Source organism: Nycticebus coucang, chromosome 15 (genome assembly GCF_027406575.1).
Source record: "Nycticebus coucang isolate mNycCou1 chromosome 15, mNycCou1.pri, whole genome shotgun sequence".
NCBI classification, from domain to species: Eukaryota; Metazoa; Chordata; class Mammalia; order Primates; family Lorisidae; genus Nycticebus; species Nycticebus coucang.
This window is the reverse complement of record NC_069794.1, coordinates 10,724,884-10,750,433: the sequence shown is the minus strand read 5'-3', so window position 1 is coordinate 10,750,433 and position 25,550 is coordinate 10,724,884. Positions and strand designations below refer to the sequence as shown.

Genomic DNA, 25,550 nt, shown 5'->3' with positions numbered 1-25,550 from the left:
TTTCTTTGACCTAAATATTACCAACTATTCCAAGCAAATGCATATTAAAAAATAGATAATAATTCAACAAAGAAAAAACTATGTTTACCAGATGGTTACAACATACAAGTTGGTAGGAGAGAAGCCAGTGACCCAGTCAGGCCTTTCCTATTCCTTCCTCCACACAGGCAGGAGCAGGGACACCAGAACGGATTGTCTTCTGAGCAAAGGAGACTGGTAGATTGAATGCTGGATGTCTCGCTCTTGACTTTCTGTATGACATTCTGGAGGGGACTTGGGGACCTGCTATCATGGTGCATATGGCACTGCCTAGGGGCTGCTGTGTCCCTTTTGCTAGTGCCAAGGAGGTCACCTGTGGGTGGCCCTCAGGGATCTGGGAGTTAGGGTTCCTCCAAGCCCTCCTCTTAGCCCAGTGGCCTCTGTGCAGGACAACCCCTCGTTTGGGACAAGGCGCAGCTCTAGCTGAAGTTTCATTTATCCTGAGACACTCCCCCTGGGTCAGGAGGAGCACTTAGCTAACTTTCTGAAGAAAACAGACCAGGGGCACCGAATAGTGTTAACAAAGAGCTCCACCCATGACACCGCCTCCTGGTGAAGGAGGTCTGTGTGGCGGGTGTGCCCAGGGTCACGTGTCCTCTAAACGGTGGCTGTTGTTTTTCCCATGATGCAGGGCCAGTGCTGTCAGGTTGAAATACTTTTGGAAACAACTTGAGACGTGTAAGAGGATGGATGCTGTGAGACCTGTGATGCCAGGAGGAAAGTTGAAAATGGACACTAACCTGCTTATTTCAATAGCTGATAGTGTCCTTAGTTTCTAGGAACTCTGTGTGCAAGACTTTCTCTTTACAGAGCTCAGGCAAGGAGGCCCTGCCTCCGCCTTAATGCTGTTACAGCAGGCAGGTGGCACTTAAATGCATTAAGAGCAATCACTTTGTTTCCTGTTTGTTCTCCCATCAAATTCAATGTAATTCCAAGCCCTAAACAAATGTTCTGCCAGCTCTGTTCTCAGGGGACCTTGGCAACTGGAAACACCTGCCTTGGCTTCAAGCTGTGCTAGGAAAACCAAAAGGTGGAAGGAAAAGTTAAAAGGAAGAGACTAAGGGAAAAAATTGGGGAGAAAGAGATGAATGAAGAACAGCAGGAAAAAGGTAGAGATGGAATTAAACTGAAGTAGGGGAGGACAAAAGAGATGTTATCAGATCAGAGGAGGATGTTCTCTGTATAAAAAATAATGAGAATGGCTAAATTTTTTGAATTAGATATTCTCTTTTCTGAGCATAACTCCTCATATAGAGCTATAAACTTAAATACGTTTTTACTTGGTTTTCCTAAATAGCATCATCGTTGGGATAAGGACACATGCGTATGCCCGTTTCACAGTGTGGAGACCCCCGTTCCTATTAAAAACACAAGTGTGCGTATGTGCAGCCATTGTGTGTGTGTGTTTGTGTGTGCACTAGACACACTATCACCTCATTAACACTGTCCATCAGCAGGTCTTCCTGAAGTCATGTCCAGTGGTAAGTTCAGGAAGAATGCGCAAAGCCATCTGCAGCTGTGGGAAATTGCAGCCTGCCATCTCCTAAACCAGTGGTTCTTAACCTTCCCAATGCCACGGCCCTTTAGTACATTTCCTGTGGGTCTTGACCCATAGTTTGAGAACCGCTGTTTTCATGCAAAAAAAGTTGTTTAATTTCAAGAAATAGACATCTTTATTCAAGTGATTACAGACTGAGGAAACAAATTTTCAGCATCATAAATGTAGAAAATAAAAAAAAATAAGTTGATTAAATATTGACCCAAAGGCATTTCCTCAAAACCAAACCAAACCAAAAAATTGACCCAAAGGCATTTCCTCAAAACCAGACCAAACCGAAAAAATCTCTCTGGTTAATGCCTTTGCAAATTATTTGCTCCATGTGGTGGAAATATATCCAGAGATCAATGAAGTGCTGAAAGCGTATTTATCTAAATGATAGAGAGTTTTAGGATCTTTAAATTCAAGGGGGCGGGGGGAGCGGTTCACAGTTGGATGCCCAGCTGGCCACTGGGGCTCTTTCCAGGGCAACAGCTGGGGCTGGGGCAGCAGCTGGGGGCTGTAGCAGCGCTGGGAGCTGGGGCTGGGGCAGCAGCTGGGGGCCGTAGCAGCGCTGGGAGCTGGGGCTGGGGCAGCAGCTGGGGGCTGTAGCAGCGCTGGGAGCTGGGGCTGGGGCAGCAGCTGGGGGCTGTAGCAGCGCTGGGAGCTGGGGCAGCAGCTGGGGCTGGGGCAGCAGCTGGGGGCTGTAGCAGCGCTGGGAGCTGGGGCAGCAGCTGGGGCTGGGGCAGCAGCTGCTCCTAGGCTTTTTTCTTTCCTACAATTCTGGAGACACCAGTAGTGGGTTAAGGAGGAAGAAAGGGGCCAAAACTGCGATCATGGAACTGTGGCCTGTGGTAGGCACAGAGGACAATGGGGATGCAGCACTTGTCCCCCGTTCCCATGGGGAGAAACCCTCACTCCACATCCTCAGGAAAAGTGACTTATGGAACAGATTCAGGGATGTCAACATGATGGCAGAAAAGAGAAACCTGCTCTAGATGATTTGAGTAGGGCCAGGTATTTCTTGCTAAGTCTCATGGGCTTGTTGAAATCCCATATCATTTCTCTCAGATGTGTCAAGGAAAGCCCTTCCCCCCAATGATTGCCAAGATTATGCAGAGTCCTTCTCTGATGACAGGCCAGGGCTGAGCAGTGGCCTGGGCACATCCTTTAATGCCCTGTCCCAACCAAAACAAGGCTGAGACACGCATGTCCCAAGAGCTGTGAATGAAGTGCTCACCTCAGGAGACCATGAAGAAATAGCATTTTATTTCTTTACAAATTTGTAGCCAATAAATCACTCCATAGAAAAATGTAAAACAAGATATGTTGTGACCTTCATGACAGATGGAGTAGTTAGTACAAATGTGAAAACTGCCTGCTAGGACGTCGGGTTGCAGCGTTTTGTCAGGCTTAATGAATGAAAAAGGAAGTGCGAGGTTAATCAAGGGCTTGGCTCTGAGCACAGGGGCCTTGCCCTTAGACCCCGGTGTTGGGGGTAACCAAGAAAGATGAGCCTAGTGGCCAGATCTCCACTACGGTCAGCTGCTTTCGCAGAATACATGATAATTCCGTTATGTTCTCGTTGTTGGGGACTTATTTTTTTGCATCCAAAGTTCCACAATAACACTTTTTCCTTGTTTGCTCCAACCTGGATCCAGGTGATCACCTCCGATAATCCCACAGGTTGCTGCTGTGTGGTCACAACTGGAAACACATCAGTAAACATTCAGACATTTCTCCCGAAACCCTCACCGGGATATTTGTGGGGCCCCACTTCAGTACACTCACTCTCGGCCTCCTTGCCTCCCCCACGATGACTATCTGGGCACACCAGCAGGAGCACAGCGCTCCTGTCTCCTACTACTGGGTAGGAGCGAGTTGGCTGTGAGGGACGTCAGAGAGTGGCAGAGGCGGGTAGAAGAGCAGATTGAGTTAGATGGAAATCTTAAGTGTTACTGACTGCCTTCAGGGTGCGGGCGGGGGCAGCTCCCTTCCCTGTGTCCTTTCGTTCCCAACTTTAAAGGCAAAATTTCAGCTCTTTCCCTTTTTTAAGTCCTGAGAACGCTCTGAAGATACACGAGAAAATGTGGCTAATTCCCCATGGATGGAAGCCACAAAATAGCTCAGACAGGAGATGGGGACATTCATAAAGATCCTTCTATTGAGAAAGAAAATAAATGGATTTAGTGGTGTTGTGGTCATGAACTTAACACCCCAGAGCTCCCACCAAGACCAGCCTGCTGCTCTCTGGTCAGGCTGGGTCCTGGGGGGAGGGTGGGGACTGTGAGTGTCTCCCAGCTATCTCAGTTGAACATTTGCTCCCCTCTTGGTACTCACGCAGCCCAGGTCTCTGAGAGCCTTCCTACGATTTTCTAGAGAGGGACAACTTAACCCTCATCAGTGATGAAAACAGCCAGCACACTCTACAAGAAAGGTGCTGTAATAGGTCCTAATAACTCTTCACGCTATGTTATTATTAAATTCCATCTATGCCTAGTTTCACAAGCAGAAGAATTTCCTACCTCTAAGACGCGTTGAGCTTTGACAAACAGAAAAGGGCAACACAGCTGGGAAAGTGCTGGCCTAGAAAAGCTGCTATTTCATGGAACATACAAATCAACCCTCAATTTTTATTCTGTTTCAATGACTAGCAGACTTTGGGACCTGGAATTTACTCGCCAAATGCTCTATCCATGTATACCACAGTAACTTAGCTGAGATTACTAGTTTTAAGCATTTCACAAGCAAGAGCAGAATTAGAAATAGTGCCAGCGCCAGAGGATAAGGTTAAAGATGAAATGTGAGATCTTTTCATGGATGGTGGCACTCACAAACAGTGTATCATAGGCACAGAATATGAATATTGTGGACATAAAAAAATCCTTATATTTGTAGTAGAAATAATTTTGCAGTGTGTGGAAGATGCTATTTTAGAAACAAGTAAAACAGTCAAATTCTTCAAATAAGTTCCCTCCACTTGTGGAAATAGAAACACTAATTACGGCTGCTTCTCAGAAGTCTCTCTGATGGTCCACGCGCTACTTCCTGTCCTCCTTGTTGGCAGATATATCGCTAACCTAATTTATTGAAAAAACAGTTGAGTGTTGAAAATTTCATGTTAGAAATGTGGATAAATTTAAAATTAGGATCAATACATTTCTAAAACGAGGAAACTTTATACTTGGGGAGGTAACCATCCCTTGCAGAGTGACCTGGGCAGATTAATTCCCAGCTTGTGATTAATGGGAATTAATTAATTCATTAATTGTGAACCCCTGGCCAGTCAGTCCCTCATCAGGAGTGACAGATACCAAGGCCCTCAGGAAGAGAAGTCAGGACTAAATGAAATGATGCGAGCGCTCAGCAAGAAGTCAAAAGAAGTGTAAACGCAGTTCTCGCAATGTAACTAGTTCTGAGTAGGCTCTTACTTTGAAACATGTGAGAAGCAATGGCAGATGTTTAATTTGGCTGTCAGGGATCCTTTAACTAAACTGCATGCCCAAGTTCCAATGCTTAGGACACATCAGCGCAAATCCCTTCACCGCATCTGTGACAACTTCATTTTCCTAATTAGGTTGTCAACTCATTTATTTTTTTTTTAGTCATAAAAAAGTGTTGTATTTTAAATACTTGTATTTAAATTTCTTGTATTTCAAAAAGATGCTAATGATTCATTCCTCCTTTCCCTGAAGTATTTTGAACTGAACAAGTCTGGAATTTTGTTAAACACGTCAAAATACTTTTTCTACTTTACATTCTCTTAATGTGATTTTGACCTGAAAACTTTGGTGCCAGCCATCTTTTAGAAAAACAAAATCACATTTGGAGAGAACAACCAGCCCAAGGACAGAGAAGAAAGGGGAAGTCCCTTTTATTTTTTTCCTTTTAATTTTAAACCTATCTTTGCTACTGTAGTGGAAACAGTTTGGCCCTGTGAGGGAATTTTAGCTTTTTACATAAAGATTTTTAGACTGAGAGAAGTTTCTTGTCTTTTGGGGACACTGTTTACCTCATTTATTTTCTTTGATTTTTACATATACCATTAATACAATTACTGTGCAGTAACCCAAAATAGTTTTAATAACCAAAGACAGAGTTTGTTTGTTTTAATTAGGTAGGAGGATAAAAGCAGGGTAACCCAGTGCTTCAGGAAGCGTGAAGACCAGTTAGTATGATTCTTGTTTATGTCAGGGAATCCTGAGCATCAGCTCTGATAAATCAGATAGACATGAATGATTGTGCCTGCATTCTGAGCAATTTAATTAGCCACCTAATATGCAGATGTGTTCCCACTTCAAGATAATCATGTAAACAAAACCCCCAAATTATGAGCACAATAATTTAGTTGTTATTTTAATTATAAGTGCATCTGCCCTTAATATAATTTACTATTCAATTCCTTTAAAGAACAGATACTTTTGTAAAAAAACATGATTCAATTCAGAAAAAATATCTGTTTTGAATACCTTTTTGGAAGACCTTCTATAAAGATCAGCCACATTCTCCTCTCAGTGACATTTCAACCAGACTGGGCCAAGAGACATTTGCTCCAGGCTAATTACCACTGTCTGGATCCGTAATGAAGGCCTTCCTGGATGACCTTTGTGAATTACAGCAAGTCAAGCTCCCCTCTGAGAAAATGGCTGTTCAATAACCTTTTACCTTTGGGCGATAGGTTATTAGAAGCCTATTGTCAGTGTATCAACGATATTTTATTCTAGTTAGGAACCTTTAGTTGTGCTGTGATGGCCCTTTATAATTTCAGGTTCTTGTCATTGTGGAAAGTGCATTTGTTCTGCTGAAGAATGGTACACATCGGGGGAATTCTGCGAATGTGATGACCGAGACTGCGACAGACACGATGGTCTCATTTGTACAGGTGCATATCGACCTCCTCTAATTGTTCTGTGCCGCCACAGATTGCAGTACTGCCAAATGACACCCACGTGACCTCGCCCGTGGTTCAGGTGGCTGGACAGGGCGGCTTTCATATAATCAAAGGACAGGTGATAATACAAAGTACCTATGAAAGGGAAGGCCGGCATTTGGGAGTAAGTGCAAGCATCATTCCCAGGAACAGAAAAATACGAAAGAATGAAGCTAAATTATCAGATTATTGTGAAATGTGCACAAAGTAATCTACTTCTCAGACTCACACAGACGTAGTTATATTTGGAAAAGAGCAAAGAACTCTTTTACCCATTGTATAAGGGGTGGAATTTTTAAAACAGGATCCAGGTACCACTATGTGATGCCTTGGTTGTTTTTGGGAAAATGGATGTGTGTATGTCTGTAGGGGCAAGGTACAAAAAAGGCTCAGCAGTGCTCTAGCCACTGCTGTGCTTATCTTTAGAGTCTTTAAAATTGGTTATAAAATACATTTGCTTGACCAAGTTACGGGGAAATAGAGGCATGTGTATTTGCTCTCCTCATTCTAGCTAAGGTAAAAGATGAATATCTACGTCTGTCCTTGAGTTGGTGGCTTTCTGTCCATCCCTGCTATGCAAGCCTCTTCTAGCTAATTAAGTGGTCTGCCTCAAATTATGTCTGGGAGCTTTATATTTTTCATATTTATTCATAAGTTAGAAATACCTGGCTTTGTAAGGGAAAAACCAAATCATGACAGGGAAACCCAGCCAGAGTGATAGAGGATGGTTACTATCTTATCTATAGATGGTGCCACCAAAAAAAGGGCATTAATAGGAGGTTTAGACTTCTCACAGATGCTTCATAAGATGGGACAATCAGATCACTGCACAGTAAGAAAATCTACCCAGGATGAGTGAAGTGGTTTTATTATGGACACTTAGAGTTTGTAACAGCATATTTAAAGCTTGGTGCATTTCAATCGTGGTGATGATTCCGTATTTTATTGCAGGGAATGGAATATGTAGCTGTGGAAACTGTGAATGCTGGGGAGGATGGAATGGCAACGCATGTGAAATCTGGCTCGGCACAGAATATCCTTAACAATCACATGGGAGAGGACCGGGTTCTCCTTTTTCTAGGCCATTAGAACATATAAAAATGCAAAGGAAACCATGTATAATCACCACTAGGACAGGTTAAACTGACCATTGTCTGTTTTTCTCTTTCTGGATGCCTGAATGAACTTTGGGTACTCGTTACACACAAGTGAAGCAAATGCTGATGTAAATAACACTAAAAGTCCTTTCCTTCCATGACTAACGTGAGTGGTTCTCAGCAAAGCAATTTTGTCACCCAAAACACAATTGCCCTCATCTACAATTCATTGTCACACTGGGTGGTGTGGGCAGGTGCAGACTCCAGTGGGCGAGGCCAGGGGTGCTGAATGGGACACCTGTGTGATAAAGGACTGTGTGATTCCAAATGTCAGTAGTGCTGGGGGTGAGAGGCAGAGGCTGCAGTGCACGGCTGATAGAAATCCACAGTCCTACACAAGAGAGACTAGGTTAGAATCTAAGGAAAACAGATCTTCATATAAGTCAGTCAATGAGATTTTTCTAGAATATTCTTTTATGCTCATTTCCATGTGGGAACGGTGAAGATAAACACACAAAAGAAATATTCTTTTATGCTCATTTCCATGTGGGAACGGTGAAGATAAACACACAAAAGATATAATAATGTTGGGGGGTAGATCAAGGGAAAAGACTGGTCATTTTTTAGCCATAAAGTCATGTGTCTAATCTCACTTTAAACTCACAAAAGAAGATTATCTTAAGATAAAGGAAGATATGAAAAATGTACAATTTAACATTTTTAATAAATAGTCACAGAAGATATTTATATTTTGTGTCAATATGTATTTACCTACTGATAATTAACCCAAGAAAACAATTCCTATTCAGGGATGTGCTTTTTCAGGTTCCTAGAACCGAGGGATCATATTTTGAAGACTGAGCAGAAGTTACCTATGCAAGAAATCTTATTTTTATTGTTGATTTTTAAAGCATTATACCTAGTTGGATAACTGATGGGCCTGAAATATGCATTCATTTTGCTTAAAAGACTTTTCTTTTTTCTAAGGAGACCTTACTGGAAAAGTGGTGTCATGAAAACAAGTCACGAAAGAGATTCTGTGATAAAATGGCACCAATCTAAAAAAAAAAAAAAAAAAAAATCCAGTAAAGGCTTAAATAGAAATTTCAACTATTCACTCAAGATAGGAACAAAATGTTTATTTTTTTGTGGTGAAACTTTGTTCTGTATGAAATTCACATTGAACTATGAAAATGTTCAATTGGGACGTCCCTGACATATCACAGGTAAATCTACTTAAACACATTAGTTTAGATAACCTTTAAGTATTTAGAGCTTGAAAAAAAAAACACTTTTTTCCTAAATGTGAATTATTTTGTAAAATCCTAGAATAATGTAGCAAAATTATTTCCATATTGTTTAAAGACGAAAATTTTTACTTGGAAATTTTATTTAATGATGTCAATATCCTACAGTTAATGCTTGGACTTTTCGAGTCAAATCACCAAAAATAAATGTGCCGAGTTACTTAAAAACGTAATATGGAAAATTGTTTTAAGAGAAAATTGAACTGGTGCTGATTTTTATAGTACTAATAATGTTCTCATAACTTAATAGAATTATAAAATTGTTATCTCTATCCTGAGATAATAACTATCTTTGTTAGTATGTAAATTGATCTATCAGTTTTGTAACATGAGGGAGATATAAGTAGCCAAAAAATAACATAGAAATAACATATATTATTTCCTCTTCTCTCTCTAAACATTTTAAGCCTCAGAAAAAACGATTGTAATTGTTCAGCAGCAATTTTGATGACCTTTTTGATGATGTTCAGACATTGAATTCATTGGAACATCTAGCCAGCATAATACAAAGGACATCGTATTTCTATAAAGGATCAGATAGTAAATATGTTAGACCTTGTGGGCCACATATGCCTCTGTCTCTCATTCTTTTTCCTTTGTGTTTAATACTTCAAAACTGGGGAATAAAATAAAAATTCATTCTGAGCTCTCAGCTATACCAACCATACTCAGGCCTGGCTTTAGCTTGTGGCTGAGCGGGAGTTTGCCACCCTGGCTCCACTGGAATTCCCTGATTTCCCATAGCTCATGACAACCTCAGCTGTGTCTTACTTTTCTTAAAAGACTCTATATGTTGTTACCTAGTTTAAGCTACATAACAACTACAGCAAACATGCTGCTCTTTTTCTAAATCGTTATATTTCCATAGAAGTTTCAAAAATGTCCTTGACGTCTATTTCTTTCTAGAAAAAAAACAAGTTTAAATACTAGAGCAGTGATCATACCATGAAATTAAAAATGTAATTTGTCTAAATTTTTGGACAAAGATGAAAATATTCACTTAGTTACAAATTATAGAATCAAAACTGAATTGTAGACTAAGTCACGTAGCAACTAAACTCTAAGCAACGCTTTTTCTTTGAAAACAGAAATGTTTACTTCCCATCTGCTGTAATTGTGTGTGTGTGTGTGATTTTCACTGTAGCAACAGAGAGATCAATACACTATTAAGATGTGATTGAATTTATACTTTTTAGATTAAAAAATAAACAGGTAAGTTACACACAAAGACATAAATTCTAGCCTTCTTAAACATGATTTTGTACATCAACCTTGCACTCTAACGTAGAAACGCTCTCTACATACAAACAGAGCAAGAGAAAACTCTTGGAAGACATAAGCAAATCTCATGGGTTCATTCATTAAACCCATGCAGTGGGTTTAATGTCAATTGGAAGGGATACATCAAGTTTACAGATAGTGTCAACACTAACCCTGCTTGTTTGGGAAACCTTCTGAGGGATTCCTCACAAAGGAATTTTCCAAAAAAAGTCAACCAGTGTCCTGAGACATAGGAGGAGAATCATTATTCCCACTACTTTTCTGGGTTCCTTGAGCTCATCTGGATCCCAGCAGCTCATTGGAAGGAATGGCCTTTATCATCTCAAATGCAAATGCAAATACTATCTGTGCCAGTACACTTCAGAATTCGAGTGAAAACCAAGGTGGGGTGGGAAACATGTAACCTAGCCTTAGTTTGCAGAGTCAACCATCAAAACTTTGAAAGCCCTTGGTATTCAAGAAAACCACCAGGCCCAAAAGCTCAGCTATGAAATGTATTTTACTTCAAAACAATGCAATTTATAACATATTATGGATTTTGATACACCCACATTTAAAAAAATAATTGGGAATTTTGCTCAACTTTTTTCCCTGATACAGACTCTTTCTGAAATAAAATTGAAAATTATCTTTAATTCTATTCATTGTCTTCTAAATTGGATCATAGTCAATCTGGTTTCTTATTGGAGAAGTATCAAATATTAGTTAACCCTACAATATTAGGGGATGGTAGGGGAACCACAACTATGGAGCACATTGCAAGTACAAGTTGGATCTATCATGTGTAGAACACAAATGTCCTAATGCTGTAATTGAGTAAACAAAGTGAAAGCAATGTTGATTAGTATGATGTAAGCACTCCAATTTGTACAAATAATCAACACACTGAAAATGGCAAAAATAATAATAATAATATTAGGGACAAAATTATAAATGAAGTGTTTCATTTGTTTGTTTTTTAAGGAGAACCAATTGCAATATTGATCATCCTGAAAAGCCAACTGTTTTAGTACTTTACATGTCATGTGAATTAAGCAAGTGGCCAGGTATGATAAAGAAACTCTGTTTACTCTCCTAGAGGCAAACAGTTAGACTGGAACAGGAGGCAGCTCCACATTTTCAGTGAAATACTGCTCAGTTCCAATTTGCTCTTTATATAGGGTGGACAATTTGCATGTCTTCTATAATTTTTCCAAGTAAAGTGGTAGCAAAATACTTTAGAAAGTAAACTTAATAGAAAACAAAAATGATGTCAGTTGAAATATCAAAATAATGAACATTTCTGAGCATTGTTGAAGGACTGGCTAAGCCATCAGCTACCGCAACAAGTCAGTAGAAACATCCCTCCCATACCAGACATGCATGTGCTGGGGAGTGCTGGGGAGACCCGATACAGTGGACATGTGCAAACACACAGTCTATAAATACAAATGAATTCCATCAGCTTTACTATACAGAACATCAATACTGACAGAGTGCACTTACTGAATAACAGCAAACTTAATTTCTCAGGGGAAAAAAAGTGGTGAAGTCTTATCCCGGAAGAATAGCAAGAGAGGTATCATCAAAGAACTAAAATTTTCTTTGGCATGGTAAAGAGGGAACTGGAGATTACCGACTTATTTACATGACATTTTTCTATAGGGTGGGTGATGCGATGCCATTTTGTTACATAAAATTGTTTGATGTTTTCTTTAATACGCCTTCATATGAATATTTTATTCAATAAGTTGTATTTGTAAATACAACAAATGATATTAAACACAGAAACTGTACAATGCAGACAAACTCTTTGTATGCAAATTGAGGAATACAGACCAACAGTTCTCGGTACACAGACCTACTACATGCAGTTCGTCGGTGCTGCCCTCTTCCCATGCAACAGGTGAGACCAGACACAGAATAAATGATCTAACTAAATTACAAATAACAGGGACCCCTCTGCAGTATGTCTAAACATATGTTAAAGAGAGTATGTTGACATCCATTCATAGGGATAAATTCCCTTCTAGACAATCCATATATAAAACAAAACAGAGGTACACATTTACAGAAGTCTGTCATTTACAAAAATAAATCTTGCTTTAATGTAGACCAATAAACAAGCTTGCAGGGAAGAAAGAAACCAGGAGGTGGAACTGATTATTAAAAACAAATAGGAGGGGGTTGGTAAGTGTGTGAGTGTGTGTGTGTGTGTATTGGTGTAAGCAATATCTATAAGCCCGTGTAATTGGATTTACAACTTTAATTATTCATCGTTTGCCACATATTATGGGATATATGTCCTCCTTAAATAATTGGTTAACTGGAATTCATATCCTGTTAAAAGCAGTAGGCTTTAAAATGGCGTAACACCAAATTGAGAATGGTCCAAGGAATCATTTGATTGTGTTTGTAATTTAGTATCATTGACAATAAATCTACTCAAACGTTATGCTAACTTTTTATTTATTCAAGTAGAATCCAATATGAAAATGAAATAAGCATAAACAGGTAAATTGATACTAAACCTTTAATCAGCTAAGCAGGCCAAAATTTTTAATGCTGGGCAAGGGCTGTCATGTAGATTTATGAAAGCAGTGACAAAATAATTTCCCAATAAATACAGTGCAGATGGGGAAAAATGGCAACTGGGTCATCCTTCCACACAGAAATAATAACAAGAGGCCAAGTACATTGATCCCACATAAAGTTGTGTATAAATGAGGTTCAGTTTGGTATTAATTAACTCTTCCGAGAACAAAACATTGAATTTTATTAAGTGTACACAGAGTTACAAAATATATTTCCAAACAATGTGGTCTTAAACATTTTGAAATTCTTTATGTCCAATCATGAACCCTTTGCCTGGAATCTTCTCTGTGAAGCCAGCTCTTCCTGGCCTATCTCAGTAGTATCAGCAGTATTAAGTTAAAAAGGAAATTAAGAAAGCAGAAGAAAACAAAGCAAAGGAATTGAATTGACCAAGATCCTGATGCGTGAATGTGTTGGTTTGCCTTTGTTTGTATCTAGGATAGTTTAACAGACTGTATTCAGAGATCATGACAAGGCACCTCTAAACCAGGCATTGGGCAATGGGGGCCCCAAACGCTGAGTTAGAGGCATGTACTGGTAAAATACACAGTACCAGACTCAGCATGCTGAGCTAAAAAAAATAGTTTTTTCTAATATGTCCAGTTTAAAAACTTGTCATTAAACACCAAAAATATTAAAGTCTAATTTGTAACTAACGTTTGCATTGCTGCTGCAGAAAAGAACACAACAGCCGCCTTGCCCATGCTCTGCTGAGTATGAGTGGAATGCAGCCCGAAACGGGGGTGGCATTGAGTGTGGTTCATTAAAAACAGGAAGGAGTATACCGGAAATGGACTTAGGTAGTGCAATTCTTGTAGGTTGTAAGTATTGATTTCTCTGTCTTTTTTTTTTTTCCAAATAATGAGAATTAATAGATGAAAAATGAACCTTAATCAGGCCTACAAGGCCTACAGAATTCGTTGGACCCACTTTCTCAAAAACCAGTGGGTCTTGCTCGCTGGGCAAGGCAAATGTTACCATTACCAGTAAGCTTGTGATATGTATAAAACACACACGCACAAAGAAACTAGAGGGGGCATCAAACACGTATCAGAGAGAGCTTCCCGTGGACTGTGTTTGACCCTTTCCCACCCAGACAATGCCGACCTCGGGAGCACAGTATTTGCTACTAGATAGAGCATATATGTGTGTTTAATCAATAGTGTGAGCCAGAGACAACGATCTTAATCTTTATAGATGCGATTTATAATAATAGATTTAGAAGACTTCCCCATTCCCTGATTGCTCTCCCAACTAAGCCAACTGCAACATTGAAGGTTTGGAGGAACACAATCCCTGCAAAAGGTCACAGACAATGGAGCGAGCAGCCCTGTAAAAGTGGGAAGAAGAGAAATCCAGAATAGCACAGGTTTATAGCGTCTAACTAGAAATTACTCAGTATTATCTGTGTGCTACAAAACTGAACTGAAACACATGGATCTCGCTGAAACAGGACTCAAAAAGGATTATGGGTAGCTGTCAGCAGGCAAGGTATGGAGTGTACTTGTGAAGTGTGTCAGGATGTCATTCACATGAAGTGTCACAGTCACAGAAAAGATATTAAAAAGGCATTCCATATCTGGTAGGGCATTCCATGGTCTGAGTTAGCTGGTTATCCAGGTGTCTTCTTGGGGGGGTGCAACAGATTGAGATTTATCCACTTGCAACAGAGAAGTTCCGAGACAGCGCAGAGCAAGCCTGGGCTGACTGGCAGCAGCTCGTTAGCCACGGAGCAGGAGTGTCTGGTAAGGATAAATCACTCAACTGTGCTCAGGACGGACAAGTCACAACACCTGTGGGGATCTGGCTATGTCGTCTTACTCTTGTTGACTGGTTTCCCTCCGTTCATGATTGCAGACGCGCTTGTGCTTTTACTCGGCGTCACCCCAGTCTTCGGGACCGTTTCCCCAACATCATGCAAGGATGGTTCTCGGTACATGGCAACTAGGGATGAGAAGAAAGGAGGAGAGAGAGGAAACATTGCCTGGTTAGGGGCAAGAACGGGCCCTCCATACACGCCCAGACCTCAGCCGTTTGCCCACTTCTGTTTTCCCAGAAGTAGAGCAATTCCATTAAGAGGGAATTCCTAGCTTAAAGCAATGATTTCCAGGCAACAGACAGGACATTACTTCCTCCACATTCTCTGGTTTACATTCCTAATACATGTAGATTGGTGGGCATGGGTTTTTGTTCAGGAAATTTACATGGGAGCTATAACCTCTTCGTGGATTTATGACATCTCTCAGTCTCTCTTACCCACACACATGCACACACACACACACACGCGTGTGCACGTGAACTATAGGAAAATGGCAAGCATTTAACCTAATCCTTTTTGTACAGAAAAGAAAATTAAGACTTCAAATTCACACAGACAGTAACAAAGAACACTCTTCCTTTAAGCCAGGGCCTTCTGGAGATCATTATTTCCATTTTCTCTTCTGCAGTCATTGAAGAAGGTCCTCGAACAACTGGGGGCAACTGTGGAGCATTTTCCATATTCATTGTGCCTCATATTTTGATATTATTTTAAAAACCTAATAATTGATGTCATAGGGGGCAGAAGCACAGAATGGCAGTTCATTCTCTGAGGAAGCATCTGTACTCACAATAGTACATGAGGAAGCATCTGACATACTCACAATAGTACATGTGGCTTCTCAGAAAGTGAGTTTTTGGAAATCATGGGAAAGGACACGTCAGAGATACAGTTGCTTCGGGAAAGCTGGTAGAACCTCCATAGCTGACCACCTGCCTACATGGACCACCTCCTTAAGCTGACCTAATGTTTATAGAGCAGACATGCACCCCATGCACATATCAGTATATAGGCCTAGGTCCTTATGTTGACCATCTCCATATATTGACCAGTTTGTCATAGTCCCTTTGATGGTCACCTTACAGAATTTCTACTGTATGGAGTTCAAGTCATCTGGCTGTTAGAAAGGTAAGTGTATTAGAGATGCCTTCATGAATTTTTGAAAGTTTAAGGTATCTTATGAAGACCCCTTTTGTTTACTTAGGATGAATATGATACGCATTTTCTGTGTCCGGTGGTAGAACATTTCCTTTCCCATCAGTCCATCATGTGATTTTCCAGCTGCAGACATCCTTTAAAGGCCTGTCTGTCAGGCCTACACTAAATGGCTTGGCAAGGTAGTAAAGGAATAATCCATTTTCCTGAAGCACACTCCCATCTCTCACTCCTACTATTCTGCAAATTAGGGAACTACGGGATCACAGCATTGATCTTCATCATCTGTATACTGAAGAGAGACGAGTGCCCTAGAGCATCAATAATTAAATCAATTCCTAATTTGTCCAAATATTTCCAATGATATAACTTATATCCTCTGTGGATTTTGAACATTTGAAATTAGTTTTCCTCTATCAAGTAAGCAATGTGATAACCTATTCCCTTATTTTTGGAGAACTTCTGTCTGCTAATTATTTGAAAACACAATGAAAATATTATTTCTGTTTACACACACATATGTACGCACACATAACACTCATATACACACAACAGTTCAACACACGATTGAGATGCCAAGGATTAATGTCATTATTATTTCACACTGTTGGAGTCTCAGATATTTCCTACAGGGTGTATGGAATAAGTGGTTTCCAAATTTCCAGTTAAATGATGTAAAGGCCCTTTTGATTTTCATTACATTTATGCAGCTAAGGGAAGATTTTAGAAATGTAGTCAATTCTTAACCATCTATACTCAAAACATAAATTAGTCAAAATAGGCAAAGCAAGATAGCAAATAAACCATGGTCTTTGTAGAGATGCTATGAATTTAGTTTTTCATTTTTCATTTAGAACTTGAATATTGGTGAGTCTGCTAATATCAAAATCCATTTAAAACAATAATGCCCTATCACAGATTTGTCACTGGGAAGGACAAAGAAATCCTCTAATGTCTTTCTACTCTAATTTTTCTTATAATTTCCCATATAATGATAATAATTCACTTGCATTTCAGACTCTGAAATAATTTGTTCTTTCCTACATAGGTTGCTAATTATTTGGGTTTCAATAAATTATTCTAGAGACAAGTTTAATTAAGAGTAATAGTAAGTCAACATCATTAAAAATTTAAAGGCAATATAAACAAGGGTCATTTTCTAAATTTAGACAAACTGAAACTTAATTATACACTCACAGATTATTAAAACTTTCAAATTATCTTATTTCTACTTGGAGCATATGGATGATGAAACTAATATGTATTTTCTCTTGATGGCTAAGGCTTTTCTGTAGGAATAAAAAACATAAAGAAAATTAAACTGTCTAACTTATTCAGTTATTATAGATCGGATCTTCTGAAAAAGAGGAAACAAAAGTATTTGAATAAAAAATATGTCAATAGCCTCAAAATCATTTTTTTTTTTTCAGTTCTCAAATAAATGTTACATACATAAAAGTAAATGACACTTCTGGAAGAATCATTAATGAGAAAGGTATAGATGTTTCTGATAATTAACAAATTTTGCAGCTTGCTCCATAAGAACGTGACCAGAGTAAATGTGGAGGTTCTATTGTTTACATGTACATGCAGATAAATTATTTTAGTAAAAGAGAGTAATGCCAAAAGTTTGTACAGGGAAGAATTATGTAGATTGGAAAGCAATAATTCCAAAATGCATAATTCTGCCCTGTATAATTTTACCTCTTCATTTTATGTTATGATAATTCACAAGTGTGTAATTATTTTCACCTAGATAAAATCAAAATGGGCAAATAATTTTGATGCCACATTCAACACTTATTTTTCTAATACACTTATTATAATAGATTTATAATATTTTATATAGATTTTAATGTTTTAATTAATTAAAATTGTAGAAGGGACACAGTGGTTGAGGCAGTGATGATCTGAGACACTGGAAGGGACACAGCACCAAAGTCTCAATGTATACACATGCGCACACACACACACATACACGCACAGGCAGAATAAAGTGTATAAAGGGCACAAATCCCAGGAGGCCAGCTTGAGTAGGCATCTGTGCATCTATCCCCCAGATCAAGATTAAGGACACTGCAGTACTCTTATCAGGGTTCCTTCCAGCCATGGTAGAAGCATCAATTTGAAAAGTAAAATGTATACTAAGTCTGACAAGGCAAATGCTCAGAGAGTACTCACCTTCCAATGGCTTGGGTAGAAAATGAGCTGCTGGTTTGGTTTTCTTTACTCTGTTTCCTTTCATAACTTGCCCTTCTTTATTTAATCCCAAAAACCAGGCTCTACCAGATTCTTGTTGTCTGTACAGCATGGATGAGTAGATTACATAATAATTTTCAAAAACAGATTCTTTAAATTTGCATTCAGGGGTAAAAAGTTCCTGTGGAGAGAAAAGAAAGAGAGGGAAGTTGGAGGGCGGGAAGGAACCAGATGGTCACTGTGCTTTTATTCATTTTCTAGAAAGCAAAACTTGGTGAAAGAGTCAGCTCTTTGGCAAGGACAAGAAGATACAGCTCTTCCTGTGTGCAATAATTGTAAGTACCTTTTTCAGTACACAATGGATTGAGAATGGTCTGCTATTTGGAATACATATAGGCAAAAGTACGGATGACAGAAAATAGAGGGTGGAGCAAACTCAGTGGTTTCACTTAAACAGAATACAATCCAACCAGACTATAATCGGAAAAGAGGCGTTAAAGTAGCATAGAATACTCATGATAAATTCAACAAAACTAAAATGTAGTAAAGGTATTTTATAATCTATGTTACATATTTGCCTAGAAATGATTATATGGTATACCCTACGAGCTGCCAGTTGTTACTTGGATCACCGATATCATAGGGTGATATCAATACATTTTGTCTGCAAAGAAGCAAACTGAAACCTCGGATGAAAGCCATGACTGTCACCTGTCACACAAGCTAACCACTAGCCTGTTGTTGGGTAAGCAGCTGAGGCCTGGTGACCCGTTAGCTGCTCATAGACACAGAAGCTGAGAATAACCACCTCCGTCCACCCACTGTGTGGAGCTGTGTTGGAATTCTTGAAGATAAACATCAAAAGCTTACTGAAAACCACAGGCATTTTTGGAAAGAGTATACTAAATACGATTAGGCTCAGCACCATGGTCTGTATTGACTCATGGGTAGCACAAAACTTACTATTCATACTTTACAATGACCATTACTATTTCAAATATTCATAGGTGATTTTTATGTATTTCTAAAACTTCCATTGGACGTAATCGCATTGAATATAATGCCGTGCGTATTAACGAGACATTGCGTGGTGCTGTCTACATGTGCATTTCTGACACCCTCTATTAAAAATAATTTTTTAACGTTCAGCTTTCTTAGACCAGAGAAGACACTTAACTAGTTTTTGTGGCTATTTTTAAAAGGACTGTCACTGTGCTGTTCTATACATATGTGAAGTACAGATGCAAAATCAAGCTTTATCGTCATTGATCTATTTAAGAATATCATTGTGTTCAAAAATACACACGAGATTTTCGCTTCTCCTTAATAGATCTTATCATTGCTGAAAACAATAATTTTTATTTTTATTTTTTATAAGGGTTCTATAAACATTCTAAAAACCACACTCAACAGCGGCTAAAAATGAAGAGTTGGATTTATGCTAACTGTAATAGGAATGTGACATAATTACATGTAGAAAATTTCTTTCACTACTTCCCTTAAGTGTGTGAACTACCAAGTGATATCTTTTGTAGGATACAATTTTTTTTGGTTTGTTCCATACCTTTAACTAACTTTAACTTCACTGAATTAACAGTTGTTTTAAGGGGAACAGGTTTTAAATGTCATGACAAAGATGACAGATACAGCAATCTGATCAGATTAAAATAGCCGGAAGTCAGATTCAGCCCCCTTCCAGTGCCATTTATGTAGAATTTTATTTCTTCCAGATGATGCTACCTCAAGTTGGAATAAGACCCTAGCCAAATACATGTGCTGGTCTTCCACTAATTCTGCATCTCCAAAGAGCTCCTGTTCGTCCTCTCACCAATGTAATAGCCTCTCCGAGTCAGTGCACAAGCCACACCTCAGAGAAAAGACTCCTAGGGTGGTTCATGTTCCTGGGTTTATGGAAAGTAAAACAAAATGGAAAACTATAAACCTGGTTGCTCCCCAAGAGACTAGATTGGCTGAAAGTACAGCTGAAAAAAGATGAGACTTTGGCATGCCACTTGTCTTTTTATTGAGACGGAGAAAGGCATCTGAAGATATAGTTTTCTGGTTAAAACCTATCTCAAAACCAGCTGGACGTGAGATGGTCAGAGCAGGTTGGGAGGGTACTCACTGGAGGTCGGAAGAGCGGGCACTGCCTCCTGGGGTATCAGAGATCACCCATACCCATCTTCTACCTGCAGGTGCAGGGCCTCCAGCTTTGAGAATGTAGGTCCGTAGTGTAGTCTAACCCTTACTCCTATCCTGTCCCCACGGCCACGACATACAAAGCATGGGAGACGTTGTCCGCATCACTGTGACTATTGTCTATTCTCTGAACTAAGCCAAATATGAAAGAGAAAGAAGACTCTTGATGTGGAGGAAGTAACTTATTCTTCTCAACGCACACTGCGTCCTTTAAGGACTTCCAGCACACTGCGTCCTTTCAGATAAAATATGTGTATCCTAGAACTGTGAGGAAGTCAATTCCACAGCCCATTTCTGGGAGCTGTGCTGATGACTTCACAGATACGGGATCCTTTCTGTTTTGCACAGCTGAGAACCATTGATTCAGCTGCCTGTGAGGGTGAACACTAATCCGTTTTCAACTTTCTTTGTTCCTGGCTAAATAATGACTACACACGTGTACACACACATGTGTACATGCTACATTCAAATATGTTAGTGTCTAATCATTCTCTCAAGAAGTTTTAAGAACTTAATCTGTGCCTGAAATACTGCAGTGACACAAAATCCAGGATCCTCAGGAGAACTGATAGAACCAATGATAGTCACTCTTTGTTTGGTGTCAGAAGGAGAAATATAATTCCTTCTTGGAAATAGAAGGCAATGGGGAAGATAAACCCCAGTTGTGGAGTCGGACCTGAAGATTCCATGTTGGCTGTTGGCCCCACTCCCTATTAGCTGGGTAATTCTTGGGGAAGTGACTTCATCCCTCTGGCTTCCATTTTTTCATCACTAAAATGATGAGGACAAACATCATAAAATACAAGTCTGTTGTTAGTGTGGAAGATGACTTTGAGACAGGTACTTCTGTCCTGATGATTTGAATCCATTTTTTGACACAATCCAGTTGAAAGCTATTTGTTGAACATGAGTATCTGTGAGTTCACTTTAATAGTATTAATATTATAAAGACAGGATGAGGAACACAAAAGGAAGGGGAATTGGGACACACTGAGCTCTGAAATTTCTGGTAGTCTGAACAAAAAGGGAAAATACTATCTGTTGTAAAAATTATTCCAGAGAGAAAATCTTTTCTTTCTCTTGGCTAACTTCTAATAGTACTTCCTTTCAAGGGACCTATAATGTGACAGACATTGACTGACATAAACAAAAACACTCTTTATAGCAATTATACAACTGGTATAGTTTGTGTTAGAATCCAACAATTCTGCTTCAGGGAAACAGACGAAGTATAATAGGTGGAAATAATCGTAATTGATGAGCTCTCCAGGGATAATGTGTACAGCCAGGACCACAAACCGAAATGCCTTGCAGATACAGGAGTGAGGCAAGCTGGTGCAATCACGGCCCTGTTATTAGGATAAATGGCCCCTGACTCAGGCTCTGAGGTAGGGAGAGAAAGGGAGCGCAGTGGAAAGCATTGAAAAGGAGCAGCTCAGCCAGGCGCAGAGGCTCATGTTCCGCCCTTGGGAGGCAGAAGCAGGAGAATTGCCTGAGGCTAGGAGTTTAAGACCAGCCTGAGCAACATAGCAAGACCCTCGTCTCTACCATAAATGTTTAAAGTGAGCTGGATGTGATGGTACACAACTGCGTTTTCAGCTACTCAGGAGGCAGAGATGGGAAAATCACTTGAACCCAGGAGTTTGAGGTGGCAGTGAGCTGTGATCTTCCCAATGCACTTTATCCTGGATGACAGAGTGAAACCTCATCTCCCCCCCCGCCCCCCAATTTTTTTTTTAAAAGAGTAGTTGCTTCTCACATAGTTGCCATGTGAAAATAAAAACCTCAGATCTTTAAGAGATCTGACATCTCAAGGGAAACAAAACATTTCAGTTTCTACATGGAATCTACTTTTAAGGTTGGCAATGGTTCCCTGTCAGCCTCCTGTTGGAGACCTCCAAAATAGAGTGGAAAAATAAAAAGAGAGAACTAAAAAAGAAGGAAGCCCAGGTTGTAGATCAATGCAGTTCTAATCTAATTTACAGTTTCTGTACAGTGGGTAATATGATGATTGTGTCAGTGAAACAATCTAAAACTGGCGGTGATAATATGAGCATGCTTATTTAAATTTAGACTTGAATATAAACTCTCTGAAACTGCCAAAATGAGATCCATAAGGAGTTTGATGTGTCTTTCCTTGTATTCATATTCCCTGCCTATCTTTAGAACCACCACCACCACAGAGCCCACAAGAATTGAGTTCCAGCAGAAGCTTAAATATTAATTTGCACCAATGTCAAACTAAATCATCAAGTCATATGATAGAAAAATGCAATAATTAAACAGAAAATTTCTCCATCTTTTTTTTTTTTTAAGTTGTGGTTGTTTTTGAAATGAAAGCACCATCTGTGGCCTACTCATTATCTTAACAGTAACAGCAGAATTCCTCTTCTAGGGGAAATGTCTTTGTTTAGGAAAATACCCTGATGGGCCATTTGTATGTATAGAGATTGGTTTCCGGGCTCAGGCTGAAAGGAGAGGCTGGAGACAAGTGAGGCCCTGGGCTCCACGACTCAGAGTGAATTTGCCAGTAACTCAGATAATTGGGAGGAACCATAACCTGAGAACTGAAAGTGACCCTAAGAATCTGACGGAGTGGCTGAGAAAACTGTGGACCTTAAGCCAAATCCCGCTTTCCCCTGTTTTCCTAAGTAAGGTTTTATTGGAAAACACTCACTTTCATTGTTGCACCAGTGATTTTCCACAGGTGCGTGATGCCAGAGGATTTCAGGTGTGCTGCGAAAATTTTAGAGATCATGAATTAAATTATTTCGAAAGAAGTTCAAAGCACACTATATATATTTTTCAATTTTTTTTTGATCAGCATAATTTAAGTGTGCCACAGAAGTATAACTATAGGTTCAAGTGTGTTGTGAGATACAAAAGGCTGAGAAACACTGGTTCGCATACTGTCTGACCGCGTGTCTGTGTGTATCAGAGATGAGTAGTGGAGATGGAGGTCACAGGCCCACAAAGCCTAAAGTGTCCACCATGGGGTCCTTTGCCAACAAAGTTTGCCAGCCCTTCGCTAAGGTAAATTCTGAGGACATTCCAACCTAGACGTTGTAGGAGGGGTTGTTAATCTAGTATCAAATTCCTAAGGAGTTAAGTATTCCCAAATTAAATGTAGATCCTACATGTTTTCATATACATGCTAATATACATCCTTTGAGTGAAAATCTTTATCAGAGTTTCATCCTGGGTAAAGCTCTTTCGTTCTGGTTTGAGCCTGGACTTCCATTAGGAATTGGCTTAACAAATTCCATTTAGTTACTGTTTCACTTGGTGTTATCTAAGACAAAATGAAAATTACATTTTATAAACAAAAGTTTTTTAAAATTATATTTTATTAATGTCTCTACCACCACCATTTCAAGGAGAAAATCCAAAAAGGGGCATTCCTGACATATTTACAGCATGTCTTAGAATACAAAGCAATTCCAAAATAGAATAAAAGGAAAGAATAGAGAAATGATATTAGTAGTAAATAGCACATAATAAATGCATGATAAATAATAGCTATTTGTATTTTACTAACTTCTATATTCCAGATTCATCAAAAAATTTAGTCCCCTGAGTTTTGATTACCTGACCCTGTACTTCTTAGGAGTGTATTGGTTCAGGCTTAAACAAAAGGAAGAAGAAAAGTTCAAGTTCTTACTTTGCGCATAATAAAAAATCATGAGGCTTCATTACAAATATTAAATAAGATAATACAGGTGAAAAATAAATTATAACTATAAACTGAGTTGTAAACTATAGCTGTATTTACAAACAATAAATTGAATAACAATAAATCAAATTTCACCTTAATTTTCAACTTAATTAGACATACTTTTAGGTGGGCATTCCACTGATCCATTGAATCTGAATTCCTAATTTTTCTTCCCTTTTCTACTTTTTGGAGATGTGGTCTAATACAGTTTATCCTGAGGTCAGCAAAGATTTATCCTATCTCTTTTATCTTCTACATTTTGAAATCAATTGTGGACTCTAATGATACTGTTCTGATACTGCCCAATTTTTTTTTTTTTTTAATGCAGAGCACTTTTAAGATTTATCAAAAGAGAATAGTCTGACCTTTCAGAAAGATTTTACAGTCATGAAGTTTGAAACAGAAAATATTTGCAGTTAACACTTAAAAACAGAAAAGTATGTTAACCACAGCATTTTATTCACCTGAAATTCCATATAATCAAATATTCCTAATATTGGGCTGTGACTAATGTCCATACGAAAACAAAAATCAGTTAATTATTTGTTTGTATACTTCAAAAAAAGCATAATTATGTATGTGTTTAAGAGACATAGGTAGTTTGATTACAGGATTTAGTCACTCTAAATATATTTCTACGAACAAAGCAGTCTGGACAAATGCTTATATAAATAGGGCCAAAGGCTATTACTTAAGGAGTTTCCAGGGAAACAAAATTGTAAATGAAAGCTTTATGCTAGTAAAGATATTTCTTAACATTAGGAGAGTAACACAGCTGCAAATGTATTAATTTACTTATTTGATACTATACTATATGTATTTATTTTCTACATATTTCATAATGTATTTTAAGTACTATTAAATTATTACTTTGATTTACAATTTCTTTTATTTAATATATTACATATTTTAAACACTAATATGTATTTTACTTACATATATAATCTTTAAATACACACAAAGAGATAAATATATATGAGGATATATACTTAAAATGTGGGATTCAGGGACCAGTAGCAACCAGAATCTTACCTGGAAAATCCAGCCGGTTCTAGAACTCCAGAATCAGAATTTGTATTTTAAAAAGACCCAGGTCATTTATATGCACAAGCTTGGGAATTATTCACAATTGTTCTCATTACCATCCAGAATAAATTAATAAATGATCAGAGTATTTTAAGAAATAGCAATTAAATTGACATTCATATGCTTCTTAACATTGCTACCGTTTCTTAACATTAATGCAAAATTTACAAAATAAAATATTGACAGCATACCTGTAAGTAAGACATTCTGGGATTATTAAAAAATATTACCTTAACTGGTTCTATAATGTTGAATCTGTTTCTCTAAAACATATATATGTATAAACTCCTAAAATAATCAATCTTGTAAGAGGAACAGACGGTACCAATGCCATAAATATTAGCAAAAAATATCACAAAATCAATCTGGCTAAGCAATTATTGAGGTGACCGCATATCATCTGCACATATTTGTCAGTGTTCAGCAGTGAGGGCCTCAACCTCAACGTTAATGACAGTGATACTGATGTTGCCACCTACAGTTAGCACTTAAGCTATGCATGCTTCTGTATGGGCACAGTTCCAAACACTTTACATACTCCATTAATTTAATCTTCACTATTCTCCTATGAGAATAATACGATTATTATCCTCATTTTAGAAATGAAAAAGA

The 25,550-nt window shown here is 38.6% G+C and overlaps 2 protein-coding genes across 6 annotated transcripts in view; one reads left to right on the top strand and one right to left on the bottom strand.

The window, feature by feature from the left end:
* The window catches only part of ITGBL1 (integrin subunit beta like 1), a 282,440-nt gene extending 270,364 nt beyond the window's left edge, over positions 1-12,076 (top strand). For all 4 annotated transcript variants that reach the window (XM_053563368.1, XM_053563370.1, XM_053563371.1 and 1 more), the window contains 2 exons: positions 6,345-6,458; positions 7,458-12,076. In XM_053563368.1, the coding sequence (XP_053419343.1) occupies positions 6,345-6,458; positions 7,458-7,549 (206 nt within the window). In that variant the 3' untranslated portion in view covers positions 7,550-12,076. The remainder of the gene's footprint in view (positions 1-6,344; positions 6,459-7,457) is intronic.
* A 549-nt stretch (positions 12,077-12,625) lies between these two features.
* Positions 12,626-25,550, bottom strand: part of FGF14 (fibroblast growth factor 14) — a 675,946-nt gene continuing 663,021 nt past the window's right edge. For both annotated transcript variants that reach the window (XM_053563372.1, XM_053563373.1), the window contains exons 4-5: positions 17,921-18,119; positions 12,626-14,709 (exon numbers count right to left, since the gene is read on the bottom strand). In XM_053563372.1, coding sequence (XP_053419347.1) covers positions 14,573-14,709; positions 17,921-18,119 — 336 coding nt within the window. In that variant the 3' untranslated portion in view covers positions 12,626-14,572. The remainder of the gene's footprint in view (positions 14,710-17,920; positions 18,120-25,550) is intronic.